The 24,416-nt window shown below is 40.3% G+C and overlaps 1 protein-coding gene across 3 annotated transcripts in view; it reads left to right on the plus strand.

The window, feature by feature from the left end:
* Positions 1–24,416, plus strand: part of mbd6 (methyl-CpG binding domain protein 6) — a 46,485-nt gene that overhangs the window by 17,335 nt on the left and 4,734 nt on the right. For all 3 annotated transcript variants that reach the window (XM_041798860.1, XM_041798861.1, XM_041798862.1), the window contains exons 6-12: positions 9,486–11,909; positions 12,913–13,952; positions 16,002–16,107; positions 16,242–16,387; positions 21,506–22,264; positions 22,455–22,507; positions 22,712–22,778. In XM_041798860.1, coding sequence (XP_041654794.1) covers positions 9,486–11,909; positions 12,913–13,952; positions 16,002–16,107; positions 16,242–16,387; positions 21,506–22,264; positions 22,455–22,507; positions 22,712–22,778 — 4,595 coding nt within the window. The remainder of the gene's footprint in view (positions 1–9,485; positions 11,910–12,912; positions 13,953–16,001; positions 16,108–16,241; positions 16,388–21,505; positions 22,265–22,454; positions 22,508–22,711; positions 22,779–24,416) is intronic.

Consider the following 24,416-nt stretch of genomic DNA (forward strand, 5'->3'; position numbering starts at 1 on the left):
TTTTTACTTTTTTTTTTATTTAAACATAACAAGCATACAACATAAACTTGCCATATTCACATGCTTTTCTTTTAAACAATATTTCCTTTAGACATGTTCCTTTTTTTTCTTAACATTCCAGCTGCAACAATTACTTCTCTTTAGTGTGCCCAGCACACACAAACAATTTTTCACACACACACACACAAAGATAAAAAATAAAGAAATACGAAACAATTGACACAGAAACAAACAAACAAACAAAAATGGTCTAACCAAAAGCAAAATACCCAAGTATCAGAGTGTCAGTGACCTTGATTATATTACATCAGGTAAGCACTCAGCCAAATTATTGCAGTAGCCGAGGCATTATAGGTGCCCATCTATAAATTTTGGCGTCTGAATCTGTAAGGCAAATGTGATTTTTTTTTTTTTTTCCATTTCATATAACTCTAGTACCTTCTGAATCCAGACATTATATGATGGTGGTTCCAGGTTCAACCATCTGATTGTAACACACTTTATGGCTGCTACTAAAAGGATTTGGAGTAAATAAGTTTTATCTCTGTTGATGTTTTCAGGTAGCACACCAAGGAGAACAGCCACAGGGTCTTTGGGTATCTCGTGATGAAAAACTTCTTTGAGAGCGTCAAATACATCCCTCCATTATACAGTTATTGTTGGACATGACCACAGAATATGATTATGATTGCCTATGTGCTGTCCACATTTTCTCCAACACTTATCTGACCCTGTTTGGTTCCATTTAACTGTGACTTGTGGTGTTCTATAATATCTAGTCAAAATTTTCCACCTAAACTCTCTCCAGATAGTAGAACTGGTCACCAAATGTGCTTCCTCAGATGCCTGCTCCCAGGTTTCAAGAGTAATTGTTGTGCCAATTTCAGCCTCCCACTTTTCCTTTATTTGTGAAGTGTTATTTGAATCCATAGATAGAAATACGTTTTTGAGATCACTCTCTTCATGTCATTACTGGACTGTATCTCTTGGAGAAAGAGCTCCAGTTGAGAGGGGTTTTTAACTTTCTGAAATGTTGTCAAAAAGTGTCTCAGTTGCAAGAATTTAGAAAAATCAGTTTGCAGGACTTTAATTTCTCATTTGTTCAAAAGATTTTGGTTCACCATTGTGAAACAACTGATGCAAATGCCTTAGTCCATACTCAGACCACCTTTTGAACCCTATATCTCCATGATCCAAGATAACCAATATCAGCCATAGATAATAATTTTTGGTAGTTTAAAAAAGGCCCATATAGTTCTCCAGATTTTTAAGTAATCTTTGTCCATTCACCCCTTTGGGTCTTCTTTAAACACAGATCTGAGAAGGGTATTACTTCAGTTGGCATTGAGCTGAGACTATTTTCAATATTGACCCATCGAGTATAGCGTGATCCTTCATCAATGAAATCAGGGGTCTCAATTGTGTGGCCCAGAAGTAATACCTAAAATTTGGGAGTCCCAAACCCCCTCTGAAGTTTGGATAATTGTAAGATTCTGAAACGAATTCTTGGATGTTTCCTCTGCCATATAAAATTTGATACAGCTCTATTTAGTTTACCGAAGGCTGTTTTTTGGGACATCTATGGGTAACATCTGGAAAAAATAAAGTAACCTTGGTACAACATTCATGCACACCGATTCAATACGGCCCAACAAAGTTAGAGGTAGAGCAGACCCACGCTCCAGATCTCGGTTAATGCTCTTAATGATTTTACTATAGTTTGCCTCATACAGCTGCTCTAGTGAATGTGAAATGGTGATGCCTAAATATACTATACGCTTGTGCCACTTAAACCCACTTTTTGTCCCTTATTTTCCCAGAAATTTGACCACTGCAGTCCATCGCTTCAGTTTTTTCTATATTGACTTTATAACCTGAAAGGAATCCATAATGTGATATGAGTTTTTTAAGGTTTGGGATTGGCATTTGTGGTTCTGTTAAAAAGAGTAGCACATCAGCAGCATATAGTGATAATTTGTGTTCCGCATCATTTATCTTAATTCCTTTAGCTGATGTGTCATCTCTGATGAGCTGAGCAAGGGGTTCAATACTAATTGCGAACAATAGTGGTGATAGCGAGTATCCTTGCCTGCACCCTCGTCTCGTTCCAAAGAGAAGTTTTGAGACCTATATCCATTTACTGTAATAGAGGCAAGCAGATTTGAGTAGAGTGTTTGCACCCATTTTATGAAACAAGGGCCAAAATTGAACCATTTGAGAGTCTGATGCAGATACTGCCAGGAGACGCAATTAAATGCTTTATATGCATCCAGTGACAAAAGCATGGCCTTCTCTCCCTTTGATTTTACATCACTCATTATATTTAGCACTCTGCGTAGGTTGTCCCCATAATACCTCCCAGTTATAAACCCCATTTGATCTGGATGAATAATATGGTTAATTATTCTGTTTACCCTTTTTGAAAAAAATAGCAGTTATTATACAAAAATCACTATTCAGCAATAAGCTGGGTCTATAGGACTGGCATTTAGTTGGGTCTTTACTAGGGATGCACTGAAAATTCGGCCACTGAAAATTTTTGGCCGAAAATGTCCTAAAAGTGCATTTTTGGTTTTCGGCTGAAAGACTTTTATCGCCGAAACACGACGTTGTGATGAGGCAAGCAAAAACCACGGCCAGCACGCGCTTGGATCAGTGGTTCTCAAACAGGGGTACGTGTACGTGAAGGCACTCCAGGGGGTATGCGAGATTTTACAATACATGCCGACTATTTAAGAAAAATAGCACCTTTCTTTGCACGTCAGGAGCGACACGATTTTGCAAGTATATTACATACATTCTAAAATCACATTCGTGCTGCAAACGTCTGCAGTGTGTTTTCTCTGTCCTCTGATAAACAGTGATATTTATGGAAGCGGAAGATAAAAGGAGGTTTGTCCCTCTCTGTCCTTTACTCCATGCGTAACCCGGCACTTTTACGCACAGCCAGGACGTTAGTGCCGTTTTGTTTCACAGTTTCATTCACTGCGCCACCCAAGTTTGTAAGAGGAGGGACTGACTTTTCATTCATTCTATATCAAATATGATCAGTAAGAGTTATAATATTGCAAAGCTGAGACTCACGGTGAGAGGAGTTAACTCTCTCCGCAGCACACAGACTGGCCCACCTGTTTGTGTTCCAGACTGTTCAGAGGAGTCATTTAGCTGGTTGATCCGGAGCATTTATAAGTCGTTTGTCTGAGGTCAGAGGAGACTGTGTTGGTAAATATTTCACTAAAGTCCCATTAGTTTAGAAACAGCTCCAGCTGTGTGAGTTTCGCTCCAATGAGCGCACATGGTGGTGGTGCCGATTTTTAAGGCAGACAGAGGAACAAAAACGTCCTCCTCTCCAACACCACCTGATGTTTGATATCTCCTCATATCTGTCTGTATCAGTGCTTGTGTTTTTGCCTCTCTTTTTTAGCCTGGTAGAGAGGGAGACAGGCAACAGGCAGCCCGACATAACCGTGTGAACATAAATGCACTACTTAAATATCCGAAGCAATGTCACGCTGCAAAATGATTGCAGGTGTGGAAGCTTGCTTTGACTCGCTACAGGTTCTAAATGTAAATATTTTGTATAAATAATTTGCATGAAAAATTGCGTATAGAGTGTAAGGACCTTAAGTTTATAAATTGGAGTTAATATTTTGTAGGCTCTTAAATTTAATCACCCTAAAACCCCCTGAGTCTCCCCCATGGTAGAATGGTTTGACCCACACTGGAACATGCCTGTCAATCACTGTATTCACACTCACTCCATTCATAAAAAAGCTTTATGATTTATTTTTTTGTAAAGAAATGCTGATCTATAACTTAGTTCCTGATTTGAGTTTGAGAAGAGAGAAGAGAGAAGTCTTTTTTATAATTTATTATTTACAGGTTTTTCTAACGCTGTGTTTTTATTTCCAAATTGTTCCAGAGAGACCACTGCAGCCGAGCAGAGTTTTGCACACTTCTGGGTTTAAAGCCTTTCCAGTCTCTGTTTTCAATAGCTACATTAATTTGAACATTTAGAGATGAGAAGATGTGCCATGACTTTAGTCATGCAATTTTGACATTTAAAATGTATGAAAAGAAAATCTAATATTTGTAATTTGAAAGTGTTTATCAGCTACAAAGTTTGATAAATCAGACGGTTGTCACAGCACTCTTTAATGTCTTTCTTTTGGGCCAAAAAGCTGTGCTGTTTAGGGGGTACTTGGCTGAAAAAAATACTTCACAGGGGGAACATGATTGATAAAAGGTTGAGAACCACTGATTTAGTGTATACATGAGTGCGGTCAAGTTAAACATTTTATATTTTATTTTATATTGTGTATTGTTGGAATGAAGTGCTTAATAATTTTTTTACATAATTTTGTAATTGATTTATTCTTTGAAACAGTAATATTAATTTTTGCAATTGCAATTGATTTTAATGAGGTTAGTACACAGTCATAGCTATAAATGCAATGGTACTAATAATTGGCATAATGATTTCTTTCGGTGTTTCGGTTTTTGATTTTTGGCCTTGGTTTCCTCATTTTCGGTTTTCAGTTTCGGCCAAGAATTTTCATTTCAGAGCATCCCTAGTCTCCCTTCCTTATGCAGAACCACTATGCGTGCCCCTCCAGGATGGAGCCATCGTATGGAATGAGATTTGTGTCAAAAAGATTCAAACAAAACTTTTTCAGTATCAAAAAAAAATTAGCATTTGAGAACAAAAAAATGTGATCCAAGCAAAAAAAAAATTCACATCGAGAGTAAAATTTCAAAATTGCAAACAAAATATTAGTCTTTACATTTTGAACATCTCTCTTTTGTTTACAGTTAAAAAAATTTTCTCTCTGGCTGATGAGACTTTTGCTCTCGCTTCTCTGTTTTGCGGTTGTGCTCTGCGATCCTTTGTTTGCATTCTTCGAGTTTTTGCTTGCGTTTTGACACAAATGTCACATGCGGGCGGGCTTTTCTGGGGTGTATCCCTATTGGCCAGCGAGTTTTTGAGTGATGGCTCAGTCACTCCAGATGCTCCGGAAATTGTTGTTCAGCTCACGTCTGGGAAATTAAAGGAAACCAGCAGACTGTCGTTTTGGCATCAGTTTGACTGAATCATTGATGCTTTATTAAATCTAACTATTGATTAAACAGGTTTATTTAGTATTTAGTAGTAGATGTATTGTTTCGTACACAAACGTGTTTTGTCGACTTTTCCAGCCACTTCAAGTGTCTTCTTCACTTTGTACGTAAATAATGCTGGTGTCACCAGCTTGTCCATTAGCTCAGTAGTAATATAGATGTCTGTCACTCAGGAGACCGGGGTTCATGTCCCCGTTGTTTTGTAATTTTTAATGTCCGTATGGTATCTTTTTTAAAAATGATTTTCTGGAATTAAAAAACTCTTAAATAACTAGTGAATTCCTAATAGTTTGTACTTTAGCTAACAGTCTGAGCCCCTTTACCGGGTAGATAACCGACTGTGTGTACTGGGCACATGAGCGACAGATTAGACCGCACTCACACTAGGCAATCCGTGCTCGTACTGTGTTAAAGCCATTCGACCCACCTCTCCTGTCCCCCCCTTGGCCTGCACTCACACTGTCCAACGTATCCAGGCCTGAGCGCACGGGTACGTCACACATCATCACGGAATATATATTACCTAACAGCCTAATATTACACTAAATATTGTTGTTTAGGCTGTAAAATAGCAGCCCAGTGATAACAGAGCCCAGTGAGGACACAGAGAGGGGTTCATAGCATTTTTATTCCAGAAGATCATTTTTAAAAAAGTTACCATACGGACATTAAAAATTACAAAACAACGGGGACATGAACCCCAGTCTCCTGAGTGACAGACATCTATATTACTACTGAGCTAATGGACAAGCTGGTGGCATCAGCATTATTTACGTACAAAGCGAAGAAGACACTTGAAGTGGCTGGAAAAGTCGACAAAACACGTTTGTGTACGAAACAATACATCTACTACTAAATACTAAATAAACCTGTTTAATCAATCGTTAGATTTAATAAAGCATCAATGATTCAGTCAAACTGATGCCAAAACGACAGTCCGCTGGTTTCCTTTAATTTCCCAGACGTGAGCTAAACAACAATTTCCAGGTATTAACATCTGGATCTGATACAAAACTTAGAAGATAGCATTATTTATAACAAACCACCAAATTTTGAGGTAAGCAAAAGAATTGGAACAGATATACTTCATGTGAATAAGACTTAATATTAAGTTGCAAATCCTTTGCTCGCCATACCTGAATCAAGCCTGTGACCCACTGACATCATCAAAATGCAGCATTCTTCTTTTCTGATGCTTTTCCATGCTTTCACCGCAGCCTCTTTCAGTTATTGTTTGTTTTGGACGGTTATTCTCTTCAGTCTCCTCTTTAGCAGGTTAAATGCAGGTTTAGCAGGTTAAACTCTATAGGGTTTTGGTCTGGAGATTGACTTGGCCAGTCCAAAACCTTCCACTTCTTGCCTCCGATGAACTCCTTTGTTGTTCTGGCAGTGTGTTTTGGGACATTATCTTGCTGCATGATGAAGGATCTCCCAGTCAGTTTGGTTGCATCTTTCCTTAAATTGGCAGACAAAAATTTTCTTTAGACTTCTGAGTTAATTTTTCTGCTGCCGTCATGTGTTACATGATCAATGAAGATTAATGAGCCCATCCCAGGAGAAGCCATGCAAGCCCAAGCCATGACATTACCTCCACTACCTCCTTAGATATTCAGCGCTATTTACTTTTTGAATAATCAATGTTTAACACTTAAAAGATTTGTGGTATGAATAATATATATAAATAATATACTAGTGCATCTCAAAAAATTTAGAATATCATGAAAAAGTTCAATATTTTTTGTCACTTGTTTCTGAAAGTGAAAACCATATATTATATAGACTCATTACACACAGAGTGAAGTATTTCAAGCCTTTATTTCTTGAAATGTTGATGATTATGGCTTACAGATAAGAAAACCCAAAATTCAGTGTCTCAAAAAAATAGAATATTGCATAAGATCAATTAAAAAAGGATATTTTCAACAGAAATGTCAGGCTTCTGAAAAGTATGTTCATTTCTATGCCTTCAATACTTGGTTGGGCCTCCTTTTGCATGAATTACTGCATCAATGCAGCATGGCATGGAGGCGATCAGCCTGTGGCACTGCTCAGGTGTAATGGAAGCCCAGGTTGCTGCGGTTCTCCCTTATGCTGGTGCACCTTTTCCTACCACACTTTTTCCTTCCACTCAACTTTCTATGAATATGCTTGGATACAGCACTGTGTGAACAACCAGCTTCTTTAGCAATGACCTTTTGTGGCTTACCCTTCTTTGTGGAGGATGTCAGTGACTGTCTTCTGGACATCTGTCCAGTCCGCAGTCTTCCCCATGATTGTGTAGCCTTCTGACCCAGACTGAGAGACCATTTAAAGACTCAGGAAACCTTTGCAGGTGTTTTGAGTTAATTAGCTGATTAGGATGTGACACCATGAGTTTACAATATTGAACTTTTTCACAATATTCTAATTTTCTTAGACACTGAATTTTGGGTTTTCATTATCTGTAAGCCATAATCATCAACATTTCAAGAAGTAAAGGCTTGAAATACTTCACTCTGTGTGTAATGAGTCTGTATAATATATGGTTCTCACTTTCAGAAACAAGTGGCAAAAAATATTGAACTTCGTCATGATATTCTAATTTTTTGAAATGCACTAGTGTGTGTATATATGTATATATATATATATATATATATATTTCTGGGTCTGGTTTCCTTTTACAACTGCCTGTCAAGGATAGATAATAAACAAAATAGACAGAAAACTTACATAATCCCATCAGTGTGCAAAAAAATATTTATTTGCACAATCTGCACAAAGCTTAACGTTTTTTTGATGAGCTCTAAAGACAGCCTCCTCTGGTCTGCTGTCTGCATACCACGGTTCAGCAGAGTAAAGTGTGTCTGAGGCAGGTAGCTTACTGTTGTAATTGTTACAGCCGACATTGTTTTGCTTTCAATTATTATTTTCTGAGTTACAAGCCTTTCCACCTGACAAGTAAACGTCAGGATAACGCAGTCACGGGTGAAATGTTATAACATCAGCGTCTTTTTACGGAGGGAGGCGGTGATGTCCGCAAAGTCCAGACATGGATCATCATTAGAAAATGTTTTAAACAGTAAAATCATTGATTTACATCCATTTTTTTGGCCTGTATCATACTGCTGCAGCATGTAATCCTGCCTTTCCTCCTCTTCTCTCCTTCATTGTAAGCAGCAGACGGGTGCCAGTGTGACACATTTATGTCACTGCTCATCACAGCCTTATTCAGAGCAGTAAATCAACATATGCACGACCTTTTTTAAATAAAAATCAAAATTGCGTTAAAATAACATACAGTCGCTACTTAACTGCATAACCACACGTCATTCATCAAATTTGTGTCATATTTATATTTTTTTTTATTTGGCAGTCTGTAAACAAGGCTGAAGTAAATGTGATGTTAAATTGCATACTGTATGAACAGGCTACTTCTTTAAAGCTTCAGCTGCAGGAATTCTTTTTAAAGACCATATACTTAAAAATACAAATCAAAATGTCAAAATGTATTTAATAAACAATAAAGTAGATTTTAAAACAGAGACGAAGACACACAATAATTCTAAAGTGGGGTAGAAAATTTAGAAATTGGTTCCAGAAGACAGAGTAGATCAAAATGCAGGAAAATACACATATATATATATATGGTGCATATGAAAAGTTTGTTTTTTCTGGTCACTAACTTGCAAATTTGTCTGAGAAATTTCATGAAGAATTCATGATAGAATCGAGATCGTCATCTGGCCATTAAAAAAATCATGATATGATTTTTTTTTTCCATATCACCCACCCCTACTACACGGTTCTCATAGAATGTTACATACTCAAGCTTTAATACATGTTTTTTTAGACTCAAAAGGTTTTATTTTGAAGGTTTGAATGAGGCGTCTGTAGAGGTACTGTGCATGTGCATGCACTATGGCAAGGTGTTTTTTTAAACACTTGGCACTAATACTTTATACCGCTGTAAAATCTGGGGAGGGTTTGACATTGAAAAATGAATACAGCCCTACCCTAGTAGGTAGAGACTCAACTGGAAAGCCAGGGTTCCAAGGCTCCCTCAGTCACATGCCATTGTGTCCTTGGGCAAGACAATTTGCTCACACTGCTGCATCAGTGGCATGTGAATTTGTGAAGATTCATATAAACTTGATTAGTTTTCACTGATGGACACTCTACATAGCAGCCTTCATCTTTGCTGTGCAAATACAGTGAATGGGCAAGTGTGACAAGCAGCATAGAAAACACTTTGAGTTGTCAGACAACCAAAAATACAAGCCCATTTTCAATTACTATTTATAACAAAACAATTTAGTCAAAGAAATGCACAAAAAATGTAGTCCAACTATGAATACTGTCTGTGTGTATGTTTGTGTCTTTTCTTTCAGAGTTGAGCAGTGAAATGGACACCCGAGATCCAAAGCCAGTACACTTAGAGCGGGATGAAGAGGAGCATGGAAATTACTATCACAAACACCATCCTGTCCATCCTCGCTCCATCAGCAACCTCTACTATAACCCCACAGCCAGCTCTAAGTCCCAACACCAGCTTATTTACCCTTACAATGGTTCTTCCCCTGTCCTTCACACAGGCACAAACTCTAACCATCCCCTAGAGGCTTTAAGAAGGCTTCACCATCCTCCTTCAATCTCTGCCTCTTCCAGCTCTTCCCCAAGCTATTCATTCTCTACTCACAGTGCTGCTCAGAGGTCATCCCACACCTACACTCCTCAAAATGTCAGTCAAGGTCAAAGAACGCCCAAAACTCCTGAAACTCCAGCCTCTCCTTTGATAGGACGCCTCTCCTCACCCCCTCCCTCGTCTCCTGTCACCATGGGCGGAGGAAGAGGAGTACAGACTCACACTTTAAATTCTCATGGAGTTATTGTGGGAGGTTCTCCATTAGCCCCTTCTCCTTCTTGCTCACCTTCTGTGCATAACTTGAACTGTGTTTCTCCTCATCAGCGCTCCTGCCACCCATCAGCATCTCCCACTCCTCCGTCTGATCACATTAGTGGGTCAACAGCAGCAGCAGCAGGTGGAGGACTAATGGGAAGTAACTTGCCCCAGAGGAGGAATTCCACCTCTTCCTCCCCACACTCCCCCATTTCCAGCAGTTCCCCAAACCTTAGCCCCCACTTCCCTAAGAACAAGCTAGAAGACATTTTGGAGCAGTTTAAGAACTCAGGCCACAGCAGAACTAATAACCACCACCTCCTTGTCCCTACAAACCCCTCATTACTGACCAACCAAAGCAGCAGCCACCCGCATGCTCTCTCTTCAAAGCCCTTAAAGACTACTGTAAGTCCCACAGCCAGATCAGGATCACCAAGTTTTGGCGTGAACTCTGCAGGGCACTCTACTTTATCTTGTGTTCCCTTTCCGAACCACCACCACCACTGCAGCCATCAGAGCAAGCTGCCACATCCAGCTTCATACCCTGCTAGTAGCTTACTCTCTGCTGCTGCTAAGTCTCAGCTGGCTACCCAGATAACCCAGAGCTCAAATGTGACCTGCAACTCAGTGAGCTTGTCCTCTTCTCTGGAGCAACAGTCATCAAAGGTAATAAACAGCACTTTACGTAACAGCCATCCTCCCTCCCTAATTTCTTCTACCAGGCCTCCCCGTCCCTCATTTGCTGCAGGCCCCTCCATCTTCTTTCCTCCAACCCATTCTATTGCCCAGTCCCTGACTTCCTCCTTGCCCCACCTTTCTCTCTCAGTAGAGTGCAATGCGTCACACAGGAAAAGACAACGCAGATCTCCCACAGTGCTTAGCATGCTAAGAGACACCATTCAGCTCTCCAATGGACAACAGAAGACCCCACCAGGAGATACACTTTCTGCTACAGTTATCAACCTATCTTCCTCATCCCCTTCCTTCCCCCCTTCCCCCTCCTTCTCTACCTCAACTGTGCAGAACCAGAATGTTGTCATAATAGGAAACAGTCATCATCCCCTTCCTGGGCAGATGCCAAGGCCCCCTGCTCCCAAACAGAAAGCACAACCTTCAAGGCCTCCACGGCACAATGAGGCTGTGGATTTCATTACAGGTCTGGCACCATCACCTCTTGGCTTGGATCCTCCTACACAACCTTTGTCTGCTCTTTTACACCTACTCAGTGTGCAGAATGCACAAGGGTCAGCCACTGCATCAACCTCTTCTTCAGCTCATCCAGGATCTGTTTTATCTGAAGGAGGAAACTCTGGAAAACAGAGCCCCAGACTTTCACCGTCACCTTCTGCCCCTCATCCTTACATCAGGCAGGCACAGACTGTCTCGCCTGGCCAGACTAGTAACACTAATCCTCTATCCATAGTGTCACAGCATATTTCTCCTCCTACTACTTCCTCTGTATCGGTGCAATCTCCATCATATAGTCAGTCTGCTAAATTAAATCCTCTACAGAAATCTTCCCCATCTTCTTCAACAACACCCAACTCACAACTGGCTTTACATAACAGCAGCAGCCCATGTCAGCATATATCCCCAACCCCTTTAGACAAGCATCAACCAACTGAGAACCACATTCCTGCGAAGAATTCTGTTTTTCAAGCAGCACTGCAGGAAGCCTCACCACGGGGCACAGTGGCAACAGACGTTGGTAGTAGCAGTGTACCTTCATCAGTGGATCTGAGTCTCTCCAATGACAGTGCTTCAAACATGGTATCCAGCTCCCCAAAGCCTCTTGATCTCAGCAACCATGTCCTGGCCCTCTTAGCGGCATCTTCCTCTGTGCCCCAAGGGGAGGGCTGCTCCACAGACAGTGCTGCTGATATTGAAATATCTTCCCAAGGAAATCACACAGAAGGTAGGGATAATTTTGATCGAAGTTTGGGTTTTTTTTGTCTTGAGATGCAACTAAAAGGTACAGTGTGTAATATTTAGCTGAATATTTAGAATATATTTGACTAACTATTTAGAATATCACTGGTGGCAATCACAGTAGTCTGAACCAAGCCATTGCGGCTTGAATCTAGTTGTGTGATACTGTTGACTGTGATTCAGCTTGTCAAGTCGTCGGCAGCTGGTTGCAGGACTTTGCGAGCAGATACACTGATGACAAATGATTTAGTGATGAGCAGGAATCATACAGGCTGATTTTGTACTTTATTAAGGTACTAAAGATGCAGGGGGAGAAAAAGAAAATACTGACTTGGAGAGAGATTTTTTGTGCAGTGTCTTCAGAAATCAATCACTATTAGATTATGTGACTGTGAGTGTTGTTGCTATGGAAACGATGCATTGCCCCCTTCAGTCACACAGAAGTGTGAATGGCAGGTGTTTAGAACATTGCAGAGCGGCCAATTGCAAGCTCTTGGGAGTCTTGTCTCATTGCAAATCTTTGGTCTGAACTGGGCAATGTCGCTAATTTTCCTAATTGTACCCACTGTGCCTTTAAGTTTGAAATGCATATTGAAGTAATGTACTGTAAATTGTTGCGTTTAAAAATATCCCAGTTAATAACTTCTGTTCAAATACTTCTCCCTTGAGTGTGATAAATATCAACTATGTCTGCGGTCATGGGTGCTTTCTCTAAAATAAGGCTTTGCAAAAGATTTCCTTGCTTAGTGTGGATCAGAGCAACTGGGTCAAATGTTTTTAAACCTTTAAGGTTGTTATTTTGATTTAACCGTTAATTGCTTATTTATTGATGGTTGATGTAAATGTTAAGTGTTGATTTAATGCTTTCAGGCAACTATCAGATTTAACCAGAATTGCATGTAACGCTGGGTTGATAATTGCAAATTTCTAGCTTATTGTTCGAATCAGTGCAATTGAACAAATATGAATAATTAGCATTTCCCCTACAGGGTCAGAGGAGCCTAGGTGCATGGACATGAAGATCTCCATGGTAACCAAACCCCAAACAGCTGGCAGCCCCGGGCCCACCAACATTTCCTCTCGTCTTGGTGATCATCACATTCCTCAAACACCATCAATTGTAGGTGACTCAACCACTCCCTTACCACTCGCAGAGGCATTCCCATTCATGAACCAAGAGCAGCTGCTTCAGCTTCTATCATCCACAGGAGGGGTACCGTCTCTCCTGGACCCTGCGGTCCTGGCATCATTGCCCCTAGGTGGGCTGTGGTTGGGAGGTCAACATGCACAGATGCCCCCTGCTAATGCTACACCACAACCACCCCAGAATCTTGCAGAGCAACAGCAATCAGAGCAAAATCATCAGATACTGATACAACAAGAGACACAGCAGCAAAACCAGGATCAACAACAGAAACAACAACAGATAAACAACAGTCCTCTGTTTCCATTGTTGCCCTTGTTAAGTGGTGCTCAAGGGGAGCTGCCAGTGAACCTTTTGGGCCTTCTGAACCCACTCCCAGCTCCAACTTCAGCCTCAGTCTCAGCCTCAACTCCTACCCCAGGACAGGAAACAGACTTGGGACTATCAGAAAAACCTAGCCTACAGGCTCTGCTTATGGCATCATTGTTACTTGGTCAACAACAGACATCTTTGTTACCTATATCTGGCCTGGCTCAGTTGAGCCAGGTCAGCTTGGAAGATCCTCTCCAACAGTCACAGCAGATGCCTACCCCTTTGGAGGGCCTCACCTTAGATAAGGCTTCAGGCTTCTTGGATCCATCATCATTACCTGTCCCAGGACTTTTAGAGATTACACAGGGCGTTCTTCCCATTCCCCCAGGAGCTGAGGGCTCTATACAAGCCCTGCAGTCTCTGCTATTCCCTACTGGTCTCCCCCCCCCTCCTGCAGCCTTCCTGCCCCTCAGCCCTGCCTTGCTCACTGCAGCCCTGGGCTCTGCTGAGCTCCACCCGCCTCCTCACACCCATTTACTTCCTGCACAGCAAACCCACCATACCCCACCTCAGGTAGGCTCCTCTATGTCCTTCTCTGTCTATGTCCCTGCACCCCCCACCCACCCCACCCCACACACACACACCCACACACACACACACACATACACTAAAATGTCAATCTTTTATCCTTGGTTTGGTTTCCTGTTTTTCTTTGAAAAAAATATTTAAAAACTGTCCTCCTTTACTGCTAAAATTAAATTTTTTGAAACCGTAAGTAAAGGGATGCGGTTTGGTTACAGTCCACTGTAGCTAATAATACAATGTCATTACACATTTACACACGTGGACAAAATTGTTGGTACCCCTCTGTTAATGAAAGAAAAACCCACAATGGTCACAGAAATAATTAGAATCTGACAAAAGTAATGATAAATAAAAATTCAATGAAAATTAACCAATGAAAATCAGACATTGCTTTTGAATTGTGGTTCAACAGAATTTTTTTTAAAAAACAAACTCATGAAACAGGCCTGGACAAAAATGATGGTTCCCCTAACTTAATATTTTGTTGCACAACCTTTGAGGCAATCACTGCAATCAAAGGATTTCTGTAACTTTCGGTGAGACTTCTGCACCTCTCAGCAGGTATTTTGGCCCACCCCTCAGGAGCAAACTGCTCCAGTTGTCTCAGGTTTGAAGGGTGCCTTCTCCAGACACCATGTTTCAGCTCCTTCCACAGATGTTCTGTAGGATTTAGGTCAGGGCTCATAGAAAGCCACTTCAGAATAGTCCAATGTTTTGCTCTTAGCCATTCTTGGGTGTTTTTAGCTGTGTGTTTTGGGTCATTATTCTGTTGCGAGGCCCATGACCTGCGACTGAGACCAAGCTTTCTAACACTGGGCAGCACATTTCTCTCTAGAATACCTTGATAGTCTTGCGATTTCATTGTACCCTGCATAGATTCAAGACACCCTGTGCCAGATGCAGCAAAGCAACCCCAGAACATAACAGAGCCTCCTCTATGTTTCACAGTAGGGACAGTGTTCTTTTCTTGGTGTGCTTCATTTTTGCATCTGTGAACATAGAGCTGATGTGCCTTGCCAGAAAGTTTTGTCTCGTGTGTCCATAGGACATTCTCCCAGAAGCTTTGTGGCTTGTCAACATGCAGTTTAGCAAATTCCAGTATTGCTTTTGTATGATTTGTTTTCAACAGTGGTGTCCTCCTTGATCGTCTCCCATGAAGTCCACTTTGGCTCAAACAACGACGGATGGTGTGATCTGACACCGATGTACCTTGACCTTGGAGTTCACCTTTAATGTCTTTGGAGGTTGTTCTGGGCTCTTTTGTTACCATTCGTATTATCCGTCTCTTCGATTTGTCGTCAATTTTCCTCCTGTGGCCACGTCCAGGGAGGTTGGCTACAGTCCCGTGCATCTTAAATATCTGAATGATATGTGCAACTGTAGTCACAGGAACATCAAGCTGCTTGGAGATGGTCTTATAGCCTTTACCTTTAACATGTTGTCTGTAATTTTCTTTCTAATCTCCTGAGAAAACTCTCTCCTTCGCTTTCTCTGGTCCATGTTTAGTGTGGTACACACCATGTCACCAAACAGCACAGTGACTTCTTGTCACCCTTTAAACAGGCCGACTGACTGATTTCAAGTTTGTAGACACCTGTGATGCTAATTAGAGGACACACACCTTGGTTGAACATGTCCCTATGGTCACATTATTTTCAGTCTTTTCTAGGGGTACCATCATTTTTGTTTGTTTTTTTAAAATAATTCTGTTGAACCACAGTTCAAAAGCAATGTCTGATTTTCATTGGTTAATGTTCACTGAATTTTTATTTATTGTTACTTTTGTCAGATTCAAGTTATTTCTGTGACCATTGTGGGTTTTTCTTTCATTAACAGAGGGGTACCAACAATTTTGTCCACGTGTATAAGTAAAAAAAAAAAAAGTAAGTAAAATGTGTTTGTGTGAATCTTTTCTCTCTGCTTTTTCCCTCAGGTTTCACCTATATATTCCTTTTTCTTTGATTCATTATGTTTTAAATCACAGACAAAAATATTCATCCTCTCCTCTCCCGTGCTTTACACCATGTTACTCTCCAGGTATCAACTGATGCTGGTGTTGACACCCTCATTCCCCTGTCTCTCCAAGGCAAGGACAGCCCCAATCAACATTTACTGCCTACTTTGCTTAATCCTGCTGTGTTAGGTAATGGCCAACAATCTTCAATACTTTTTTCCAATTAAAAGTTAGTATCTTAAGAAAAAAATGAAGAAATACTGAAATAACTTGTTTATGTGATATATTCTATATATGAATATACTATATATGTGTCTTTTCAGGTGATCTTTCTGCCATCACAAATCTCCATAACATGTTGGGGATTGGAGCAGGTTCTATTCTCCTACCCCCGGTCCAGACCTCTGCTTTAGGAATGCCTCTGCTGCAGGGCCCTGATGGAGCCATCAATTTGCTCAACGACATACAGGTGACTAGCATAAAACATAGTGGATGAGGAATATCAAGCATTATATGATAAGCGTTTTTTTGTTTTTTTGTTTTTTCAAATAGTGCAGCTTTTGATGTTTTTATGCTAGTGTGTTTTAAACAACACAGCTTTTTTGCCTTTATGGAAGCAATTTCAGCAGCCAGTATGGTTGCAGACCAATTAATTCATCCAAAGTTGTTATATAAATTATTAAGCTACTCTGCCAAAAACAGCCTTTACTCAGATAAGCAGTGTGAGTGAAGACTTAAAGAAACATTTTGAGGAGTTGGCGGACAAGAAAGAAACACAGAAACAGTCAACTAAATGAGTCAGGAAAATAAATTACGGCGTTCTTTGGAAGTTTTTGCCCATGCTCTTCCTATGCAATAATCGCCTATCAAGTCTTTATAATATGAACCTGACTGCACTGTTGGTGAAGAGAGCAATAATGAAGTTACTGTCAGTGTTAATCAAAGTGAATATAATCATAGAGGCAAGGAGAAGAGAGTGAAGTTTGTATTTCAAGTGTCCGTAATGCACAGTTTCTGATCTACCATCTTAAAGACCGTCCCAAAGACCCTTCACTGGTTTGAAGACCAAGGACTGAGATTTGAAGACCAATGAGCGGGCACACATGAGAGCAGGCTTCCTTTGATAGCGGCCTTCAGGTCATCTGCATTGTTGGGTCTGGTGTCTCTCATCTTCCTCTTGACAATACCCCATAGATTCTCTATGGGGTTCAAGTCAGGCCAGTTTGCTGGCCAATCAAGCACAGTAACACCATGGTCATTGAGCCAGCTTTTGATACCTTTGGCAGTGTGGGCAGGTGCCAAGTCCTGCTGGAAAATGAAATCAGCATCTCCATGAAGCTTGTCAGCACAAGGAAGCACGAAGTGCTCTAAAATGTCCTGGTAGATTGCTGTGTTGACTGTGGACTTCAGAAAACGCAGTGGACCAACACCAGCAGATGCCATGGCAGCCAGAATCATCACTGACTGTGGAAACGTCACTGTCAGTGACGTTTCCACAGTCCAACAAATTAACTCTTCCAGAACACACAGTTCAGTCAGGCATTTCAATAGGCATCCCAGATAGTTGTGATCAGCCATATACTAGGATTTAACCTAGTCTTGTTTTAACAGAGCAAGGAATTTTCAACATAGTATTTCTGAACATACTAGATATCTTTTAAAGTCATAAGTTATTTTTATTTGCACACGCTAACAGAACTTTCAGAAAAGACAAAATCACCGGGGTCAGTATTATAAGCTCCCTTCAAGAGCTGACCTTTTTACTGAGCCATAGCAAAAACCACTATTGCGCAACGTGCTTTAAGTTTGCAGTGCTCATAGCTTGTAAAATGAAGTTAAAACCAAGGTAGCATTTTTTTTTCCCCACAGTTCCAAAACTATTGGAACAGTGAGGCCAGTTTCTTTGTTTTTGCTGTAGACTGAAAACATTTGGGTTTTACACAAAAAGATTTCAGCTTTTATTTCCAGGTATTTACATCTGGATCTGATACACAACTTAAAAGATGGCATGATTTGTAATGGAACACCAAATTTAGGTAAGCAAAAGTACTGAAGCAGATAGACTTAAAACAAATTGAAGTGAATAAGACTTAATATTTAGTTGCAAATCCTTTGTTTGCAGTTACTTATTTTATAGCTTATTTTGATAAGCTTTCTGTGAAGTTGAAACTGTGGCTGGATGGAGCTCGTCATCAAAGCTAATGTGGAAATAAATAACAATATAGGCCTATCTTCATCTGTTTAAAAGCACATGGAACTTTACTTCACATTCCCATACCCTGTATGATAATAGTTGATTTTCATTTCTTATATTAAATTGGCCCCCTGTGCCATAGATGGAGAGGAAAAGAGAGGAATTTCGTTTGCTCTTCTGTCCAGATGCAGCTCAGTTTACATAAGTATAGGAACAGTTCTTCATCTATAAATCACTTCCAGCACTCCTTGCCTTATAAATGTCACTATTTTTAGAGCAAAATCATTTTGATAAAGAATTTAATGAAACGCCAGTGGAGATGTTTGTTCTGCTCGCTGTGCCGACAAGTGCCTGTTATTGCTATTTTTGAACACCTGGCGGTAATGCTGTATACCTCAGTAGAAGTCTGGGAGGGTCTGACCGTATTAAAAAATAAACACCACCAAATCCTAGATCAGACTACTAGTTAGATATTTGGAGGCAGGAAGCTGATATGTTTTTTGAAAAGATTGGAATACTTTGGGCAAATACAGAAAAATATTTTTTGGTTGTAGATTTTTGACATCCAGCATATGTATGTATGTATGTGTGTATGTATATATATACATATATATATATATATATATGAATGCTGGGCATAGATAAATTTTTTGATCTAGATTAGTCTCACTGCAATCATGTAGTTAATCTAGATTAAAATGCTAGATTTGAATTTTGCCGAAGACATTTAAAAATGCTTGACCTATCTAAATATTAAGGAAAATGCATCACAGACTGCTTGAGAACACCTCGCTTGCTCACCACTGAACCCTCACTTTAAACAACAAAGTTTGCTCATTTATCATGTGGATTTCAACCATGGAAATATAACAGATAGATGGGTGAATGATGATTCACATCAGCGCCTGTTCTCTCTTGGTCGCTTACCACCGCCCGACCCTCCTCTCTCTCCCTCTCTCTCTCTCTCTCTAAACCTCACTTTAACATTGTAGTGTCCATGATATCAGTCATGGAAATATAACAGATAAAGGCATACATTTGTAACTTACTCACAGCTCATAACAGAGACAGAATTAAAAAGTTGTTCTCCATCTCTCCAACTTGTCTTAGCGCTGTGATGAGCGTGTGCTGTATGAAGCTCTCTGTCAGGATGGATCCAGTGGGATTTTAAAGGAGTGAGGGACAACAAAAAATCCAGTGCAACCTTATGCTGCTTATGTGCTTATGTGCCTGCTTATGTGCAAACAACACGTAATATTGACTACTGGTTGTAATCACACACCCAAGCATCCACTCTTTCATTAAAAACAGACGTCCAGTTCAGCGGAGAGGGACACAGCCCCTCGGATGTGACCCCTCTGAAACCACACACACATACACACATAGCCACACACGTCGTGGCGGTGAATTGCAGAGCGACGCGTTCCCTCGACGCAGAACTTAAAATGGTCAGCGACAGCGTCGCGTCAACAGCGTATCTACACCTTGGACGCAACACAGAAGTATAAATCAGGCTTAAGCCTGCTCACAGCAGACCCAAACCTCCGCCCTCTTCACATTGGAAATGACTGGGGGCATGTTGGTAGCCTGCTAAATGTGTTTGGCGGTGTGTCTGTAAGCCCCTTTAGTGAATAGATTAACGTGCAATAATTTTCGTGCGCGATAAGAGTCTCACGTTAACCTAGCACGTTAATGCGATATGCAAAAAAGTCAGGAATCAGAAAGGGGGCAAATACTTTCTCACAGCACTGTATATATATATATATATATATATTTATGTTTATATATTTATGTTTATATATACAGTGCTTAACAGATTTATTAGACCACCATCCAAAGTAAGGTTTATGCCACAGCTGCCCTAAATTAACAGCATTGGTAATTACCAATTTTTTTTATGTTTCTGCAATAGTTAATACACCAATATGTAGAACCTCTTTAACTGAAATGATATTTTTAATGCTAAAATATAATTATTATTGTTATCCATGAATTTTCAAATTTACTGATTTCCAAAAAAACTGAAAAAATAGTAAAGCACATTATTATTTCTTTATTAATATGCCAATTTTTAGTTATTTACTTGCATTCCTGAAGAGAAAAATTCATTTTAGTGGTTGAATTTTATGCTTGATTCATTTCTGACTTCTCAGAGAAGCCCAGTGAGCTGGCTCAAATTTGGGTATAAAAAGGTGAATTTAGTTTGAAATTCCTCATTCCTGTTCAAAATGGTAAAACGTGGAGAGCTCACTGAAAATGTAAGAGTCCGCATTAAAGCACTTCATGATGCTGGATGGGCTCTGAGACAAATAGGCAAAGACACAAAGTGTTCTCACAGTGTGGTCAAAGATGCCTTGGAGTCAATTGCCGAGACTGGTACTTACAAAATGCGCCAAGGAAGAGGCAGGAAACCAAAGTTAACTGAAGCAGATGTCAAACACCTCAAGATTCGAAGTAATAGAGACAGAAGGAAGACCACTGCTGATGTTCAGGCAGAGATGAATGCTTCTAGATCAGAGTCTTAGAAAGTCTCCAGAATGACCATAAGCAGGTGACTGACGGAACAAGGCTTAAAGGGAAGAATAGCTGCTAAGAAGCCATTATTGAGGCCTGCAAACATCCAGAAATGCCTCAGATTTGCCAGGGAGCACAAACACTGGACTGTTGATGACTGCAAGAAGGTACTCTGGACGGACGAGTCCAAGTTTGAACTCTTGGATCAGCATTGTCGTGTTTATGTCCGCAGAAAAGCTGGAGAACGTTTTGATGCCAGATGCATTGCACCCACAGTGAAACATGGTGGAGATTCCATTATGGTATGGGGTTCCGTTTATGGATACGGTGTGGGCAAATGAGTGAAAATGGACGGTATCATGAACAAGAACGTCTACCGCAACATCTTAGTGCATCATGGAATCCCTTCTGGACTGAATCTGATTGGTCGTGGGTTGATATACCAACAAGACAATGACCCCAAGCATAATTCAAAGCTGTGCAGAGACTATTTGACCAAGAAAAAGGAATCTGGAGTACTGGAACTGATAGACTGGCCAAGTCAACATCTGGATTTGAATCCTATGGAACAAATTTGGGATTTAGTGGATTCAAAGATTGGTTGCACAAAAGTTTCATCTAAAGCAAGTCTGTGGGAACAGCTAGAAACTATTCGGAACGCAATAATAAAAGAGACTGCAGAAAAGTACGTTTGGTTATTATGTGTAAAAAAGGACTATTTAGTTGTTTCAGTTTGTTATTTGCCAAGTAAATAATAACATTTTTAGTTTAAACAAGTTTTTGAAAGATTTCTAAAATATTTATGTTTTCTCATTTTTATGACAGGTGGTCTAATAAATTTGTTAAGCACTGTATGTGTGTGTTCTTACTCTTTTCCAGCTAAATCTTGCACCACCCTCAGAGGGAGAGAAGCCAGTCTCATTGCCAGAGTCTCAAAGCCCTTCCCCACAGGAAGACTTTCCAGCCATTCAGATTTCTTCTGAACTAGTCACCAGTCCTGCTCCAGCTTCTGCTTCTGCCCAAGACCCACCATCTGCCCCACAGCGAGTATCTGAGGGAAGGTCTATTATTGATCCCTACACCTCGTTCATGGACACAATATATACCTCCTTTCTTCAAGTCAATGCTAAAGAGCAAGAAGACAGGGCCAGTTTGGGGCCCTCTGACCCTACTTCACCCTTCTGTGCCTTACCGCCGGTTTCTTTTCCTGTGGAGCACCATTCCCAGTCAAACCCTGCCCCATTGCCACAAGCAAGTGCCCCACTATCCCTTAGCCCGCGCCGGGCCTGTTCTCTACGCAACCCAGACTTATCTCGACTCAGCCTGGAAGCAGCGGCCCATTCTCCAGCCCAGGGGACCCCAAAGCCCACTGAGGATGGGTCTACACCAACTCTACAAAGAAAACCTGACATAGTAGAAGGACACACCCACCCAGAGCCTCCTTTGCCACCCATTTACTTGGAGGAGGCTAAGACAGACTGCACTGGGCCTGCTGCACTTGTATGCCCCTATGTGAAGCCAGGGGTAGATAGGCAGGGGCATTTCCCTCTTGCAGGATACCTCAATCCACTGGATGGATGTAGTGTGAGGCCCAAAGAAGAGACTGCTGATACATTTCTTCATACTGAACAGCGCAGGGTATGTGTTTGGGTCTCCTGTTTCTTTCAAACTTTTAGGCAGGTTTTTAAACCCACATCAACCACATAAAGTGATGATAGCACAAGACTTTCAAGAAAGAGAAAAGTAGTATGTGATTTAGATTTATGCATCCTATGCCTTTGATTCATCATGGCTTGTTCTGATGTGAATTGTAATTCTACCTCCCAAGGATCAAGCAGTAGCAGTGGGTGGAGCAAGAAGAGGAAGGAAAAGGAAACAAACGTAAGCATTCTTATTAAAAGTTAGTCACATTTTATCTGGACAGCTTTCCTGAGCAAATAAACTCCCAGTAAAATTCTGAGTGGCTCAGTTTTCAATCTCTTAATATATAATTCAGTGAACCATTACACATACTTTTTCTATTTCCATAAGAACTGTCTTACTTGAGTATATAGGTCTATTGACTGTTTTTAAATTATGTATCAGGCTACAGAATGTGCTAGAAGACTTCAGAGACTTGGATGCTACAGAACTAGAGGACACCAAGGCTGCGGTAAGTCAAGGCTCACCTACAGTGACTCACAAAGCTCTCTTTATATTTATGAGCACTCCAGAGTGACTCCTGTCTTTCCCCTGTATCATAGAAAAGATGGTTATAGCTTAGTATTATTCATATATGTAAGCACTGAGGAATGACAGTAATTAACATCCTTGTTCCTTGGAACACCACAACAATCCCAACTTAACACGGTTGTATAAAAAAAATCACACAGCCTTCTCTTCCTGCCAACTGCAGATAATGACATCATTGCAATGACATGACTAAAATGTACAACATGCCAGCTGGGGATCAATAATAACAGCATGTTTTGGGGTAAAAACTAATATAATACTGAGAGTATTTCCCCAAAACGAAGATATGACAAAACATACAAAGAAATAAATGTGTGACAGTATTCTTTGGCAGATGGAGATCCTGCTTTGTAATAGGATTGAAGATTTTCCAGTCCCAATCTTCTTTTTCCTTTGGATGTCTTGTGTACATGAGCCTCATAGCTCAGGGTCAGAGTTCATTCTAAACTTTCAATCAATCTTTCAATCTTTAATTGTATAGCCCCAATACATAACACATCTTATCTCAAGATGCTTTAGAGAGAGGGCCATACTTTATTTTATTTGCTTTATTGTTAACAAAGATCCAACATGAATCCCCCATAAGCACAGCCCAAACAACTCTAAAACTACATTTTATTAAAAAATATTTATACAGTGTATGGCTATTAAAAAGCAAGATTAATGCTGTTTTTCATTGTTTTTCTCCTTCAATATATTCACCTGCTGCATCAACACACCACTGCATTCGGCTCTTCCGCTGATCAAAGCACTGCAGTCGGTCTTCTTTGGATAGTTGTCACAGAACCCCTGTCGTTCTCTTCTTCACAAAATCTTTTGTGCCATTCAAACACACGTCCACGGGTCTTGCAGTGTTCCCCATACACCTAAGTTGTTGTATGAAAAGATTCAGCTGCTGTTATGTTCAGTTTCAAGAAAAATCTCAAGTTAATGCATTGCTCAACTATAAAGCTAATTATTTTCTGACACTTAAGCAAAAACCTGTGCACTTTGATCAGCTAGCGGTGAATTGAAAACGGACATCAGTGAAAACATACAGCAGTTGTGTGTGAATACCAAACCTTTAAATAAACATGTGGTGTGACTGTGAAACGTGGTTTTATCCTCATAAGCACAGTCACATTATTTAATAGCCATACCTCCCACATATTTTAATTTGGCCTTGTGATGAGATTGTTACCTAAATTTCCAGAATGAAGAGCTTGCTTTAAACCTAATCTTTGATTATGGATTCTATATAGAGATGTAGAATCTGTACAGACAGGGGTTGTGATTTTCAACATGTGAAGTGTTCAGGTGTCCCTTTGATGTGCATTTGTAGTCCAAGTTGAACTGACAGATCACATATTAAAGGCTTTGGTATGTACAAGTAAAACTTTTTCTCTTGACTACAATAAAGAGGCAGAACTTGTCCAAACTCGTGAAATACAAACTCACATTGTTATTATAATTTGTTAACAGATATCTGCATAAAAATGCAGCTAACAATCCATTGTAAATCAAACATTTACATTTGAGCCACAAATCTGTTGACACTGTGATTGGAGCCAATATGCAC

Source organism: Cheilinus undulatus, linkage group 11, assembly GCF_018320785.1.
Source record: "Cheilinus undulatus linkage group 11, ASM1832078v1, whole genome shotgun sequence".
Lineage (NCBI taxonomy): Eukaryota > Metazoa > Chordata > Actinopteri > Labriformes > Labridae > Cheilinus > Cheilinus undulatus.